The following is a 14,726-nucleotide window of genomic DNA, read 5'->3' as shown; positions in this document are numbered from 1 at the left end:
TATTGGTGTATATAAACTTTATTGATTCAGTAAATCCAATGACAGTCAGTAAGCAGGAGATCCATCCTATAAGGTCTCGGTATCTCGGGCGCACACATCACATCCTCATCCCGATATATTATCACAATCACTGATGATTCTTCCCATTGACATTCAGCGGCCGCCATTGTGTTCGTGTCTGTAGAAACTTCTTTTATTCCTGATCATTGGTCACTTTCTATCACCAAACTGCTTATATCCGGCACAACCTGAGCTTGTCTATGGCGGACCCACAATACTGATCTATCACATGTGCGACTAACCGAGGTGGATCCTACACACTATATCCAGTCTAGTGACATCACTACCAGGTACCCCAACCCTCCTCATCCTCGTCACGCGGGGCCATATGATATATATAGCGATGTCTCACTCTATTGTACATGTGAGATGAATAATGGGTGCGGAGCTGACAATGGCGAGCGCTCCTGATCTGTATCTTATATGGAGGGAGAACAAGTCTTTACTATTTACACCAGACATTCACCTGTGTAATATGGAAGAACGGAGAATTGTACCTGACAAGAAAACTTACCCAAACTTTTAAATTTTTTTTCTTTTCAATAGAAGGTAATAACATATAATCTACTTTATTAAAGAGAATTACCATTTCTTTAGTTATTTCCCTCCTTTTGTCTCTCTCTGCATCACTGACTGTATAAAGAGGCCGTACACAGACAGATCAGTTTATAAAGAAGTCTATGGAGAGGGCAGGGAGAGGAAGACAGGGCATATAGAGACAGACATGAGACTGTCTACAGTATCTAGTGAGACATTTCTCTCACAACACAGCTCCATATAGAGCCCTGTATAGAGCAGTTGTGTCTCCGCCTTCAGGGGTCGTCCTCCATCTCCCTCTCCATAGACTTCTATTGTCTGCAGTTTAAATCTGGATGGACATCGGTGTAGGAACCGATGTTTGTAAGGAGGGAAATAAGGTAAAAACAGGCCATTTTCTTTAATAAAGTATATTACAACATTTACTGTCATCACCTGGGCTAAAAAGTTTGCAAAGTTTCGGTGCGTTTTACATAGTTTGTGTCTGTGCGGTGTGACGTCTCCTGTACTGATAGTGAATCACACAAATACATTAAAAATCAATAAAATTACAACAAAACTTAATCTACAGTAAAAACCCAAATCCTGAAAATATGAAGCGACTGTAAATGTGAAAAGCCTGAAATAAAGCCGTATAATGTAATATAATGCCATCGTGTCCTGTATATAATGTATATACTGCAAGTAACTGTATGAGAGAGAGCGAATGTAAAGACGTAACCCCAAAACCTTATTATAATTACCTACAAAATGTAAATCAGTAGCGAGACAGTCTGACAATATCCTGGAGATGAACCTGCCGTATAAGAATCTATCACTAGTGTTACAATGTAACGAAACGTCTGATACAAGTCATTTACTATCAGATCCTTCTAATATGAGATTTATTAAAGGGGTTGTCCCAAGTTTTCGTAACGTAAGCTGCCCCAATGTGACCAAAGGTCTGCAGGTGGTCGCACATTTCCAGAGAACTGGTCTTTATGGCTGATAGGTCTGGTTAGGACAACCCCTTTAAGTCAGCCTCTTTTTAAGATGACTCCGCCCACATAAAATGCTCCTCCCACTGATATGTGCTCTGACTATAATGGCTAAGGCCCAGGGATTGGGGGATTTAGGTGATAACACACAATTATTAGTCAGAAGTTGTCAGATGAATATTTCCCGCAGACAATACAATGTCAGTCCCGTCAGGCACCGGCCGGACTATCTTAGTAAAGAGCACAAGTCGCCATTTTCCAGCAGGCCGAGGCTGAATAGAGATGAGATGACTGTATACGGCAGGTCCTTCTACATTATACACAATGACAGATGGGAAGGTGAGATACTCTGCAGCCTAAAAGAATGGAGGCTTCTGGGCCTGGAATGACAAAAAGGACAAAACATTCCCATTAGAGATCATTACCCGGGTCTAATAATATCCTAACAATGGCCGACAACCTTCTCTACCCGAGGACACTAATGAGAATAGATGGAATCGTCTCTACAGGAAGAAATTGTATAAAGGACGTGAGGGGACGGGAAGGTTTCATGTTTGCATTGCCATGTTCTGAGTGTTTAGTTCCCACCAATGTATCTGTATGAGGGCTTATTTATTGCAGCCTGAGGGGTATTTTGTAATGACACCAATTGTGTGGTATAAATATGTCCTGAGGCCTCCTACACATGACCGGAGGGGTTTATACTGTCCCCAAATACTGACCTGCAAAAACTATGTCAGTACGTGATCTGCAAAAAGACTTGTCTGATCCCCTTGTCTGAGCCACAAATGCAGATAAGAATAGGACACGCGTCATAGATTGTGGTCCTCGGTATATGGCACCGACACACGGCCACTATATATCTGTCTGGGCCCAGAGGAATGAATGTGTCCGCACTTGTCCCCACAATTGTCCTGTGAAGGCCTCAGAGCTGTAATATTCTTTATGGCAGTGCGGCCTGGTGTAGGAGTAGTGGTAAAGGGAGCCCATATACTATGAGTATACATATATACCGTATATAACCACTCACCTTTAGGCGTTGGCTGGATTATTGGAGTCAGATGAAGTGTCCGAAGCTGTGAAGATAGAAGAATATTTCAAGCAAAATATAGAACGTACGGAAACAGCGTAGACAGTGAGATATTCTGTTCCCACAACTCCTATTTACTTCTGTGTCTCAGATAGACGGATAATCCGATGTGAGCCCTGAAGAGCTGAGGAGGTATTAACCCTTTATGGCACAAGATGGGGACGGGGTACAAGGGGTTGTCACATGAGTAGCCCCCAACCCCTGACCCCCCATGTATATACCTGCTGCTGGAGGGGAATATCAGGCCGGCTGTATCTTTATCTATATACAGTATATATCACTATATACACCCCAGTCACAGCCCCCTCATATACAGTCACATATACCGTCCTCCCCATACACTATCACACTGCATTAGTAATATCACAGCTAGTGACATCTCCGCACAGACACATATACACAATACTCACTGCCCGTCGTCTTGTAGCCATCTTTCTTTTCTAAAATAAGAAGAGGAGAAGGAATTAGGAAGAAGAACCTGAAGAATTCATAGAATGTATAATGGGAGATACAGACACACACATATATATATATATATATATATATATATATATATATATATATATATATATCTATACACACACACACACACACACGTACACCAAACAAGAGGAAGATGAGACTCCATGGACTGTTATACCCCAAATCAGCCCACCCCCACCCCCCATACTCTCCCCATTGACTCCAACTCCCCTCCCCCACACACACACACACACTTTACTAGCTTTGGCAATGCCAATATCCATTCGGATGTGCCAATAAAGCCTATTTCATCTGACTTATACACATACACACACATATATATATATATATATATATATATATATATATATATATATATATATACTAGCTGGTACCCGCGACTTGGTCTGCGGTGATTGTAGAAGTAGGTATATACAGGTGCGGGTAAGGTTTTAGTAGTGTGTATAAGGGATGGGATATGAGATGTAACTTTGTATCTTGTTGTTGCTATAATTCTGAGAATACGTGAGACTTTTGTGTTGAATGTAATGTGTATTTCAGCCGCTATACGGTGTTGGCATAAACTGTACATAGTGTCTTTGGGACAGAGGTATTTCAGGTTACTATACCTCGATATACGACATTGTATGATTTGTTATTTTGCGCCAGTACATGTAAGTTTTGGGCACAGGATACTCTTGAGCAGCCACATAAAGTCTGGCCCTGTGAATGACAGTTTAGTAACTCCATGTGCCTCTTATTAATAGCAATTAACCCCATCATGTCCCTCACATTAACCCCTGTGTAAGAGTTACTGATAGAGATGAGCGAGTACTGTTGGGATCAGCCGATCTGAACAGCACGCTCGCATAGAAATGAATGGACGTAGCCGGCACGCGGGGGGTTAAGCGCGCCAGCTACGTCCAAGCGGAAGTACCAGGTGCATCCATTCATTTCTATGGAGCGTGCTGTTCGGATCGGCTGATCTGAACAGTACTCGCTCATCTCTAGTTACTGATATGTGAGAGACTTGGAGGTAATCATTAAGTATCTTCATTACTGAGATCTTTTATTAGTCCCTCCATATGTCTCACATATTAGTAATCTTTATATGAGGCACACAGGGGTTAATATGAGGGACGTGATGGGGGTTATTCCTGTTAATGTGAGGCACATGGAGTTACTAACACTAAACTAATAACCCCATGCCTGACATTAATGAGAATAGGAAGTAAAGGAAGGGACCTGTGTGTTTCTTACTTTCAGTTTGCTAGCAGCTTCCTCTCCTCCTCGGGGAACGTTTGCAGGATGCAGACAGCAGGAGCTATCACTATAGCAGGCAGAGACCTGAGCGATTAAGCTCCACCCCCTGGGTTTCCTGCACCCCTCTCAAAGGAGAGTGTCCTTATACCTCAGCTCTAGCAGAGACTTCATGTAACTCTTGCAGGTCCTGTGCTGCTGGGGTGCCAGTGAAATATGGCAGGAGTGCCACTCTTGGCACGTGTGCCAGGGGTTGCCGACCTCTGCTGTAGAGGGTAATATGAATTTTGTGGCTTGCTATGGTCCAAAGTGTGTGAGATTGCAGAGATGGTGATGTGAGTTTGGGTTTTGTGGGGGTCCTGGGAAAAACGTATGTGCGCTATTGTGACAAAAAGTAGCCTATTGCGCAATCGAGTGTAGTGACTATGTTTGTGGAAAATTTCAGCCAAATCGGTGGAGCGGGTTTTGCGTGACTGAGGAACAAACATCCGAACATCCAAAGTCACAAACCCACAAACTCACAAACATTTCACATTTATAATATTAATAGGATATATACACACACACACACACACAGTCATCCTGATTAGAACCTTCTACATTACTGACACTTACTTTTATAGAGAAGAAATCCAACAATTCCACCAACAACAAGTAGAGCGACCCCAGCGACCACTCCGATGACCACAGCGATGCTCCAGGTTCCTGACTTTGGTTCTGAGGGTGAGAGATGATAGAGGTGACTATGGCGGTGAGAGCGTCATGTATCAGGGGTCACAGTAACCTGCGCTATAGTAGTGATGACCTGTCTATAGTGTAATAGTATTATATACATGGACACTATACAGATTTACTTCCATTCCTCCGACTCCTTCTTAGTGTACAAGACATTCACAAAGTCTTCAGACCCTTCACTGCTCTCACTTATTGTTATGTTGAGATCTTGTAGTAAAATATAAAACTCTTTCCCATCAATCTGCCCCCAATACCCCATAATGGAAAAGTGACAACTGAATTTTAAAGGTTTTTGCAAAATTATTAAAAAGGAAAAACTAACATTTTGCATTGACCTAAGTAGTCAGACACTTTGCTCTGACACCGGACATTTAGCTCTGGGGTCTTCTATTTCTCTTCACCATCCATCCATCCATCCATCCATCCATCATGACCAAAAGTGACACCAGGAGTAAAACATATAATGTCCTGGTAAGCTGAGACACATTCAGAATGGGATTGATGGAATTGAGAAGAAAAACAAAAACACAATTACACCATTTTCTTAGCAGGTCATTCATATACCCGGCATAGTGCAGGCTACAAAACCTAACAATACTGGGTGTGATGTTAGTACCGGGTAGTGGCAGATCTTCTACCAGGCCACCAGGATCCATGTCAGTACAATATCATTACCTACAAGTATATACTACACTGATCTCTATGTACCGCAGTGTGCACCAGACTCTACATCTAGACATTAGGGGTGTGCATAGTTATGTGTGTACTACATACAGTATACATAAAACCATGTGCAAAGAGTCACGTGTATACAGCTATATGGAGATCAGCGCAGTGCACACTTGTAGGGAATGATATTGTACGGCCACTACAAGCCGGCACTACACTGACCTTTATATACAACAGAATGTGCACGTGACTCTGTATCCACAAGTATAAGTGTGTGTGGTTATGTGTGTATATCCTACTATATACATCTACTACATATATATAGGTGTGTGTAATCCAGACTCCATACAGCAGACTCTGAATACACACAAGCCCATGTGCACACTTACAGGTGGAGATACAGAGTCAGATACACAATCTGTGGTATATAAAGAGCAATGTAGTTCTGGAGATGAGAGAACCGGATCGCAATGAACTTTTAAAAAATTTAAGGTTTGACCCAAAACCTTAGGGATTCGTCACCTGTGAATCAGAAGTGAAATTATTATAGTCTAGGGTTTCTTCATAGCCCAGTGTATAATAAGCAGCGGGGGAGGTGTAGAAACATCATAAGGAGGTATTATACTCTCCTGGGCATCCTCGCAGTGTCCGCTGCTTCTTCAGGGGTCTCCTCCAGCCTCTTCAGGCCCAGAGTCAGCGGTGACATGGGACGTACGATGTCAGGACACTTTCATTAAAGTTTCATGACACTGACCCAGGGTGTGACATCCGGAGACCAGAAGAGAACCCCGATGGAGACACAAGTGCAGAGCCTTGTAGTGATGCTTGTGCTATATATATATATATAATCTGTGACAGAACATTGCAGACATTGTATCACTGCCAGTGTGTGGCTGAATTGTATGTTAGTAAAGACATCGGATTCCTGCGGAAACTGTCACTCACCACAGGTCACCATATAGGGCTCACAATGGACACAACTCACCCCACATAACGTTCAGCGCCTCGGTCAGGCTGCTGTGATCCACATAACAGGAGTAGCTGTCGCCCTCTTTGGGGATCACTTCCGCAGTGACCCTGATCTGATAGGTGCCGTCAGGATTGGGGAGGGTGTGTGTGGTCTGATATGTGGGGACGTCGTCCTTCCCGTTCTTCATCCACTTCACATCCACTTGTTTGGGGTGAAATCCGTAGACCTGGCAGTGAAGCGTCAGCGTCTCATCTTTCTCCTGACCGGAGACCTTCACCTTTGGCTGAACTGAGGGGGGAAAAGAAGGAAATATAAATGGCCGCCCTGTAGCCGGATCTGATCTCTCCTCCCCTCTGGAGGTCTGTACAATCTGCAGAGCCCCCTATGGAGAACCTGCACTGGTGGACGAGAGGATGGCGGCATTTAAAGAGGTTTTCCCACAAAAACAATGTATCCCCTATCCACAGGACCATGAGAATGGGGGCGCAGTACACCCCAGTATAAATGGAGCTCTGGTCAGGCAGTATGGTCACTGTACACGGTCACTCTGCGCGGACCGCTGGAGATAGATGAAGTACAGAGCTCGGTATCTCCAATGGAAATGACTGGAGTGGCAGCGGCACTGAGCAGCCATGGTGCCACCACTCAGGTGCATTGTCATTAGCATTGTTGTTGGGGGTCCCAGGGGGTCAGACCCCCACAATCCTCGGCTTATCCCCTATCCTGTGATCACAGGGACAGGACGCTATGACATCTGGGGCCTATAGTGACCAATAAGCAGTGGTATATCCTAGTCCTATATCATCAGCACCTATAGATATAGGAGGACAGAGATCATTCCATCTAATGTCTCACTTCTATCACATGGAGGACACTGGATACACTTAGTAATATCTGTCTACAGAGTTATGGAGAAATAATGGCTATAAGGACTTGGACACAGGATCGGTCTGACCAAGTATTTGTCTACAATGACTTAGACCTTCCATAGAGTCCATGTGGAGGGAAGGGGGCGCCATTCTACCCTTTGTGTCCGGCCCCTAGTGACAGGTTAGTAATTCTGCACAGTGACCGCTGTAACAAAGAACAAAAGGATAAAGTAGAAGAAACACAATATTATATCCTCACTATCAAAACCCACAAAATAATAATAAACCTACACGTCCTGCAGTAAAATGAAAACTACAGCTCGGCCCACAAAAAGTGAGAACCACTGATAGAATAATAAAGAGGTTATAGCGAGCGGAATACAGCGACACAAACACAAGTTACTGGGATAACATAGTAACAGATAAAGTGATATAAATGTGGTATTGGAGTAATAGTGACTCAGGGGTGCAGCTATAGGGGGTGCAGGGGTCGCCGTCACTATAGGGGGTGCAGGGGTCGCCGTCACTATAGGGGGTGCAGGGGTCGCCGTCACTATAGGGGGTGCAGGGGTCGCCGTCACTATAGGGGGTGCAGGGATCGCCATCACTATAGGGGGTGCAGGGGTCGCCTTCACTATAGGAGGTGCAGGGGTCGCCGTCACTATAGGGGGTGCAGGGGTCACCGTCACTATAGGGGGTGCAGGGGTCGCCTTCACTATAGGGGGTGCAGGGGTCGCCGTCACTATAGGGGGTGCAGGGGTCGCCGTCACTATAGGGGGTGCAGGGGTCGCTGTCACTATAGGGGGTGCAGGGGTCGCTGTCACTATAGGGGGTGCAGGGGGCGCCGTCACTATAGGGGGTGCAGGGGTCACCGTCACTATAGGGGGTGCAGGGGTCGCCGTCACTATAGGGGGTGCAGGGGTCACCGTCACTATAGGGGGTGTAGGGGTTGCCGTCACTATAGGGGGTGCAGAGGTCGCCATCACTATAGGGGGTGCAGGGGTCGCCGTCACTATAGGGGGTGCAGGGGTCGCCGTCACTATAGGGGGTGCAGGGGTCACAGTCACTATAGGGGGTGCAGGGGTCGCCATCACTATAGGGGGTGCAGGGGTCGCCGTCACTATAGGGGGTACAGGGGTCGCCGTTACTATAGGGGGTGCAGGGATTGCCATTACTATAGGGGGTGCAGGGGTCGCCGTCACTACCAGGCTTTTGGGGTGTCAGGGATAAAAAATTGCTAAAAAAGATCTGTGTGATGGTCACAGCTCCGCCCACACATCACACACATACAGGACATGTGACAGTAGAGCTCCACCCACACATCACACACATACAGGACATGTGACAGTAGAGCTCCGCCCACACATCACACACATACAGGACATGTGACAGTAGAGCTCCACCCACACATCACACACATACAGGACATGTGACAGTAGAGCTCCACCCACACATCACACACATACAGGACATGTGACAGTAGAGCTCCGCCCACACATCACACACATACAGGACATGTGACAGTAGAGCTCCACCCACACATCACACACATACAGGACATGTGACAGTAGAGCTCCGCCCACACATCACACACATACAGGACATGTGACAGTAGGATCCGCCCACACATCACACACATACAGGACATGTGACAGTAGGATCCGCCCACACATCACACACATACAGGACATGTGACAGTAGAACTCCGCCCACACATCACACACATACAGGACATGTGACAGTAGAGCTCCACCCACACATCACACACATACAGGACATGTGACAGTAGGATCCACCCACACATCACACACATACAGGACATGTGACAGTAGAGCTCCGCCCACACATCACACACATACAGGACATGTGACAGTAGGATCCGCCCACACATCACACACATACAGGACATGTGACAGTAGGATCCGCCCACACATCACACACATACAGGACATGTGACAGTAGAGCTCCACCCACACATCACACACATACAGGACATGTGACAGTAGAGCTCCACCCACACATCACACACATACAGGACATGTGACAGTAGAGCTCCGCCCACACATCACACACATACAGGACATGTGACAGTAGAGCTCCACCCACACATCACACACATACAGGACATGTGACAGTAGCATCCACCCACACATCACACACATACAGGACATGTGACAGTAGAGCTCCGCCCACACATCACACACATACAGGACATGTGACAGTAGGATCCGCCCACACATCACACACATACAGGACATGTGACAGTAGGATCCGCCCACACATCACACACATACAGGACATGTGACAGTAGAGCTCCACCCACACATCACACACATACAGGACATGTGACAGTAGAGCTCCACCCACACATCACACACATACAGGACATGTGACAGTAGAGCTCCGCCCACACATCACACACATACAGGACATGTGACAGTAGAGCTCCACCCACACATCACACACATACAGGACATGTGACAGTAGGATCCACCCACACATCACACACATACAGGACATGTGACAGTAGAGCTCCGCCCACACATCACACACATACAGGACATGTGACAGTAGAGCTCCACCCACACATCACACACATACAGGACATGTGACAGTAGGATCCACCCACACATCACACACATACAGGACATGTGACAGTAGAGCTCCGCCCACACATCACACACATACAGGACATGTGACAGTAGAGCTCCGCCCACACATCACACACATACAGGACATGTGACAGTAGGATCCGCCCACACATCACACACATACAGGACATGTGACAGTAGGATCCGCCCACACATCACACACATACAGGACATGTGACAGTAGAGCTCCACCCACACATCACACACATACAGGACATGTGACAGTAGAATCCGCCCACACATCACACACATACAGGACATGTGACAGTAGAGCTCCGCCCACACATCACACACATACAGGACATGTGACAGTAGGATCCGCCCACACATCACACACATACAGGACATGTGACAGTAGGATCCGCCCACACATCACACACATACAGGACATGTGACAGTAGAGCTCCACCCACACATCACACACATACAGGACATGTGACAGTAGAGCTCCACCCACACATCACACACATACAGGACATGTGACAGTAGAGCTCCGCCCACACATCACACACATACAGGACATGTGACAGTAGAGCTCCGCCCACACATCACACACATACAGGACATGTGACAGTAGGGATCCGCCCACACATCACACACATACAGGACACGTGACAGTAGGGATCCGCCCACACATCACACACATACAGGACATGTGACAGTAGAGCTCCACCCACACATCACACACATACAGGACATGTGACAGTAGGATCCGCCCACACATCACACACATACAGGACATGTGACAGTAGAGCTCCACCCACACATCACACACATACAGGACATGTGACAGTAGAGCTCCACCCACACATCACACACATACAGGACATGTGACAGTAGAGCTCCACCCACACATCACACACATACAGGACATGTGACAGTAGAGCTCCGCCCACACATCACACACATACAGGATATGTGACAGTAGAGCTCCACCCACACATCACACACATACAGGACATGTGACAGTAGAACTCCGCCCACACATCACACACATACAGGACATGTGACAGTAGAGCTCCGCCCACACATCACACACATACAGGACATGTGACAGTAGAGCTCCGCCCACACATCACACACATACAGGACATGTGACAGTAGAGGTCCGCCCACACATCACACACATACAGGACATGTGACAGTAGGATCCGCCCACACATCACACACATACAGGACATGTGACAGTAGGATCCGCCCACACATCACACACATACAGGACATGTGACAGTAGAGCTCCACCCACACATCACACACATACAGGACATGTGACAGTAGAATCCGCCCACACATCACACACATACAGGACATGTGACAGTAGAGCTCCACCCACACATCACACACATACAGGACATGTGACAGTAGAGCTCCGCCCACACATCACACACATACAGGACATGTGACAGTAGGATCCGCCCACACATCACACACATACAGGACATGTGACAGTAGGATCCGCCCACACATCACACACATACAGGACATGTGACAGTAGGATCCGCCCACACATCACACACATACAGGACATGTGACAGTAGAGCTCCACCAACACATCACACACATACAGGACATGTGACAGTAGAGCTCCACCCACACATCACACACATACAGGACATGTGACAGTAGAGCTCCGCCCACACATCACACACATACAGGACATGTGACAGTAGAGCTCCACCCACACATCACACACATACAGGACATGTGACAGTAGGATCCACCCACACATCACACACATACAGGACATGTGACAGTAGAGCTCCGCCCACACATCACACACATACAGGACATGTGACAGTAGGATCCGCCCACACATCACACACATACAGGACATGTGACAGTAGGATCCGCCCACACATCACACACATACAGGACATGTGACAGTAGAGCTCCACCCACACATCACACACATACAGGACATGTGACAGTAGAATCCGCCCACACATCACACACATACAGGACATGTGACAGTAGAGCTCCGCCCACACATCACACACATACAGGACATGTGACAGTAGGATCCGCCCACACATCACACACATACAGGACATGTGACAGTAGGATCCGCCCACACATCACACACATACAGGACACGTGACAGTAGAGCTCCACCCACACATCACACACATACAGGACATGTGACAGTAGAGCTCCACCCACACATCACACACATACAGGACATGTGACAGTAGAGCTCCGCCCACACATCACACACATACAGGACATGTGACAGTAGAGCTCCACCCACACATCACACACATACAGGACATGTGACAGTAGAGCTCCACCCACACATCACACACATACAGGACATGTGACAGTAGGATCCGCCCACACATCACACACATACAGGACATGTGACAGTAGGATCCTCCCACACATCACACACATACAGGACATGTGACAGTAGGATCCGCCCACACATCACACACATACAGGACATGTGACAGTAGAGCTCCACCCACACATCACACACATACAGGACATGTGACAGTAGAGCTCCGCCCACACATCACACACATACAGGACATGTGACAGTAGAGCTCCACCCACACATCACACACATACAGGACATGTGACAGTAGGATCCGCCCACACATCACACACATACAGGACATGTGACAGTAGGATCCGCCCACACATCACACACATACAGGACATGTGACAGTAGGATCCGCCCACACATCACACACATACAGGACATGTGACAGTAGAGCTCCGCCCACACATCACACACATACAGGACATGTGACAGTAGGATCCGCCCACACATCACACACATACAGGACATGTGACAGTAGGGACCATATACAGCTGTATACTCACCTCTCCTCTCCAGATCTTCTCTCCCATTCTCCACATATTTCTTCAGCCACTCGATACAGATATTCTCCAGATAATTCTTGTCTCTCTCCCCCGCTTGTACCTCTGGACTGTTCCATCTCTGTGTGGTGATCTGAGCCTGGGACATGGTGGGGATAAATGTGGCGGTCTTTGTGTCCAGGGACATGAACTCTCTGCCATCATATCCGTACTGCTCATATCCTGTAATACTGCCGCCATCTCCCAGCTCACAGCCGTACATCCACTGGACCATATGGAAACCTGCAGACAGCACAGGAACATGTTACACACAGCACATATATCATGTATGTACAGGTCATATGTGTGTGATATATATGTATTATATAACACTGGTCACTGACAAGAAGGTGGGGGAGGGGATTGTGCAGTTGCCCAGGGCCCCAACACACACAGGGGCCCCTGCTAGTGGGATGTTAACCCTATGCAGGCAGCCTGCTATTAGATCAGGAGGAGGGGGCGGCAGCGGCAGATAATAGTAGTCTGGAAAGTTCCCTGTACTTCCCTACTGCAGCTGCTGGCGCCATCTTAATAAAACTGCTTGTGCTGCCTTAAGCCCCTCCCCTTCTTCCTCCTCATCTCCATGGTGATAGATATTCAGGGAGAATGTCTGCAGTGTAGTCAGGATGTGAGTCCTCCAGGCAGTCCTCCAGCTACTGAATTCTCACAAATGGCTTCCCTGCAGCTGGACAAGTGCAAAAAAAAGTGTACATGTGTGTAATGTGTATGATGTGTGTAATGTGTATACTGTGTGTAATGTGTATACTGTGTGTACATGTGTGTAATGTGTATGATGTGTGTAATGTGTATGATGTGTGTAATGTGTATGATGTGTGTAATGTGTATGATGTGTGTAATGTGTATACTGTGTGTAATGTGTATACTGTGTGTAATGTGTATAATGTGTATGATGTGTGTAATGTATATACTGTGTGTACATGTGTGTAATGTGTATACTGTGTGTAATGTGTATAATGTGTGTGATGTGTATACTGTGTGTAATGTGTATACTGTGTATGATGTGTGTAATGTGTGTACATGTGTGTGATGTGTATACTGTGTGTAATGTGTATACTGTGTATGATGTGTGTAATGTGTGTACATGTGTGTAATGTGTATACTGTGTGTACATGTGTGTAATGTGTATGATGTGTGTAATGTGTGTACATGTGTGTAATGTGTATACTGTGTGTACATGTGTGTAATGTGTATGATGTGTGTAATGTGTGTGTGTTGTATACAGTATAGAGTGCATATTTATACACAGGTAGAATATATATATAGGATAGGATAGATATTGTACCTGTATATACACTTACACTATATACAGTATATCAGACACGGGCAGTATACAACCCTACACATTATATATCATACTGTATATTATATAACTATTCTGCTATGTTTTATACTATATCTATAATCTCATAGTATGTACAGCGGTGTATATATATATATATATGTTATTATGTATACATGATGTATTACTATATGATGTTTATAGCATACTACATACACAGTCCACTCATATTAATGTCACCACCGACTACTTTTGACGTCAACGTTAAAGAGGACCCTTCATGG

The 14,726-nt window shown here is 46.3% G+C and overlaps 1 protein-coding gene across 1 annotated transcript in view; it reads right to left on the bottom strand.

The window, feature by feature from the left end:
* Window positions 1–14,726, bottom strand: part of LOC142184448 (class I histocompatibility antigen, F10 alpha chain-like) — a 29,987-nt gene continuing 15,261 nt past the window's right edge. Inside the window, exons 3-8 of the mRNA XM_075259324.1 lie at window positions 13,107–13,385; window positions 6,776–7,048; window positions 5,002–5,103; window positions 3,075–3,104; window positions 2,605–2,650; window positions 1–1,954 (exon numbers count right to left, since the gene is read on the bottom strand). Coding sequence (XP_075115425.1) covers window positions 2,607–2,650; window positions 3,075–3,104; window positions 5,002–5,103; window positions 6,776–7,048; window positions 13,107–13,385 — 728 coding nt within the window. The 3' untranslated portion in view covers window positions 1–1,954; window positions 2,605–2,606. The remainder of the gene's footprint in view (window positions 1,955–2,604; window positions 2,651–3,074; window positions 3,105–5,001; window positions 5,104–6,775; window positions 7,049–13,106; window positions 13,386–14,726) is intronic.

This window comes from Leptodactylus fuscus, chromosome 11 (assembly GCF_031893055.1).
Source record: "Leptodactylus fuscus isolate aLepFus1 chromosome 11, aLepFus1.hap2, whole genome shotgun sequence".
Lineage (NCBI taxonomy): Eukaryota > Metazoa > Chordata > Amphibia > Anura > Leptodactylidae > Leptodactylus > Leptodactylus fuscus.
The sequence above is the reverse complement of the archived record's forward strand: the minus strand, read 5'-3'. Positions and strand labels throughout refer to the sequence as shown.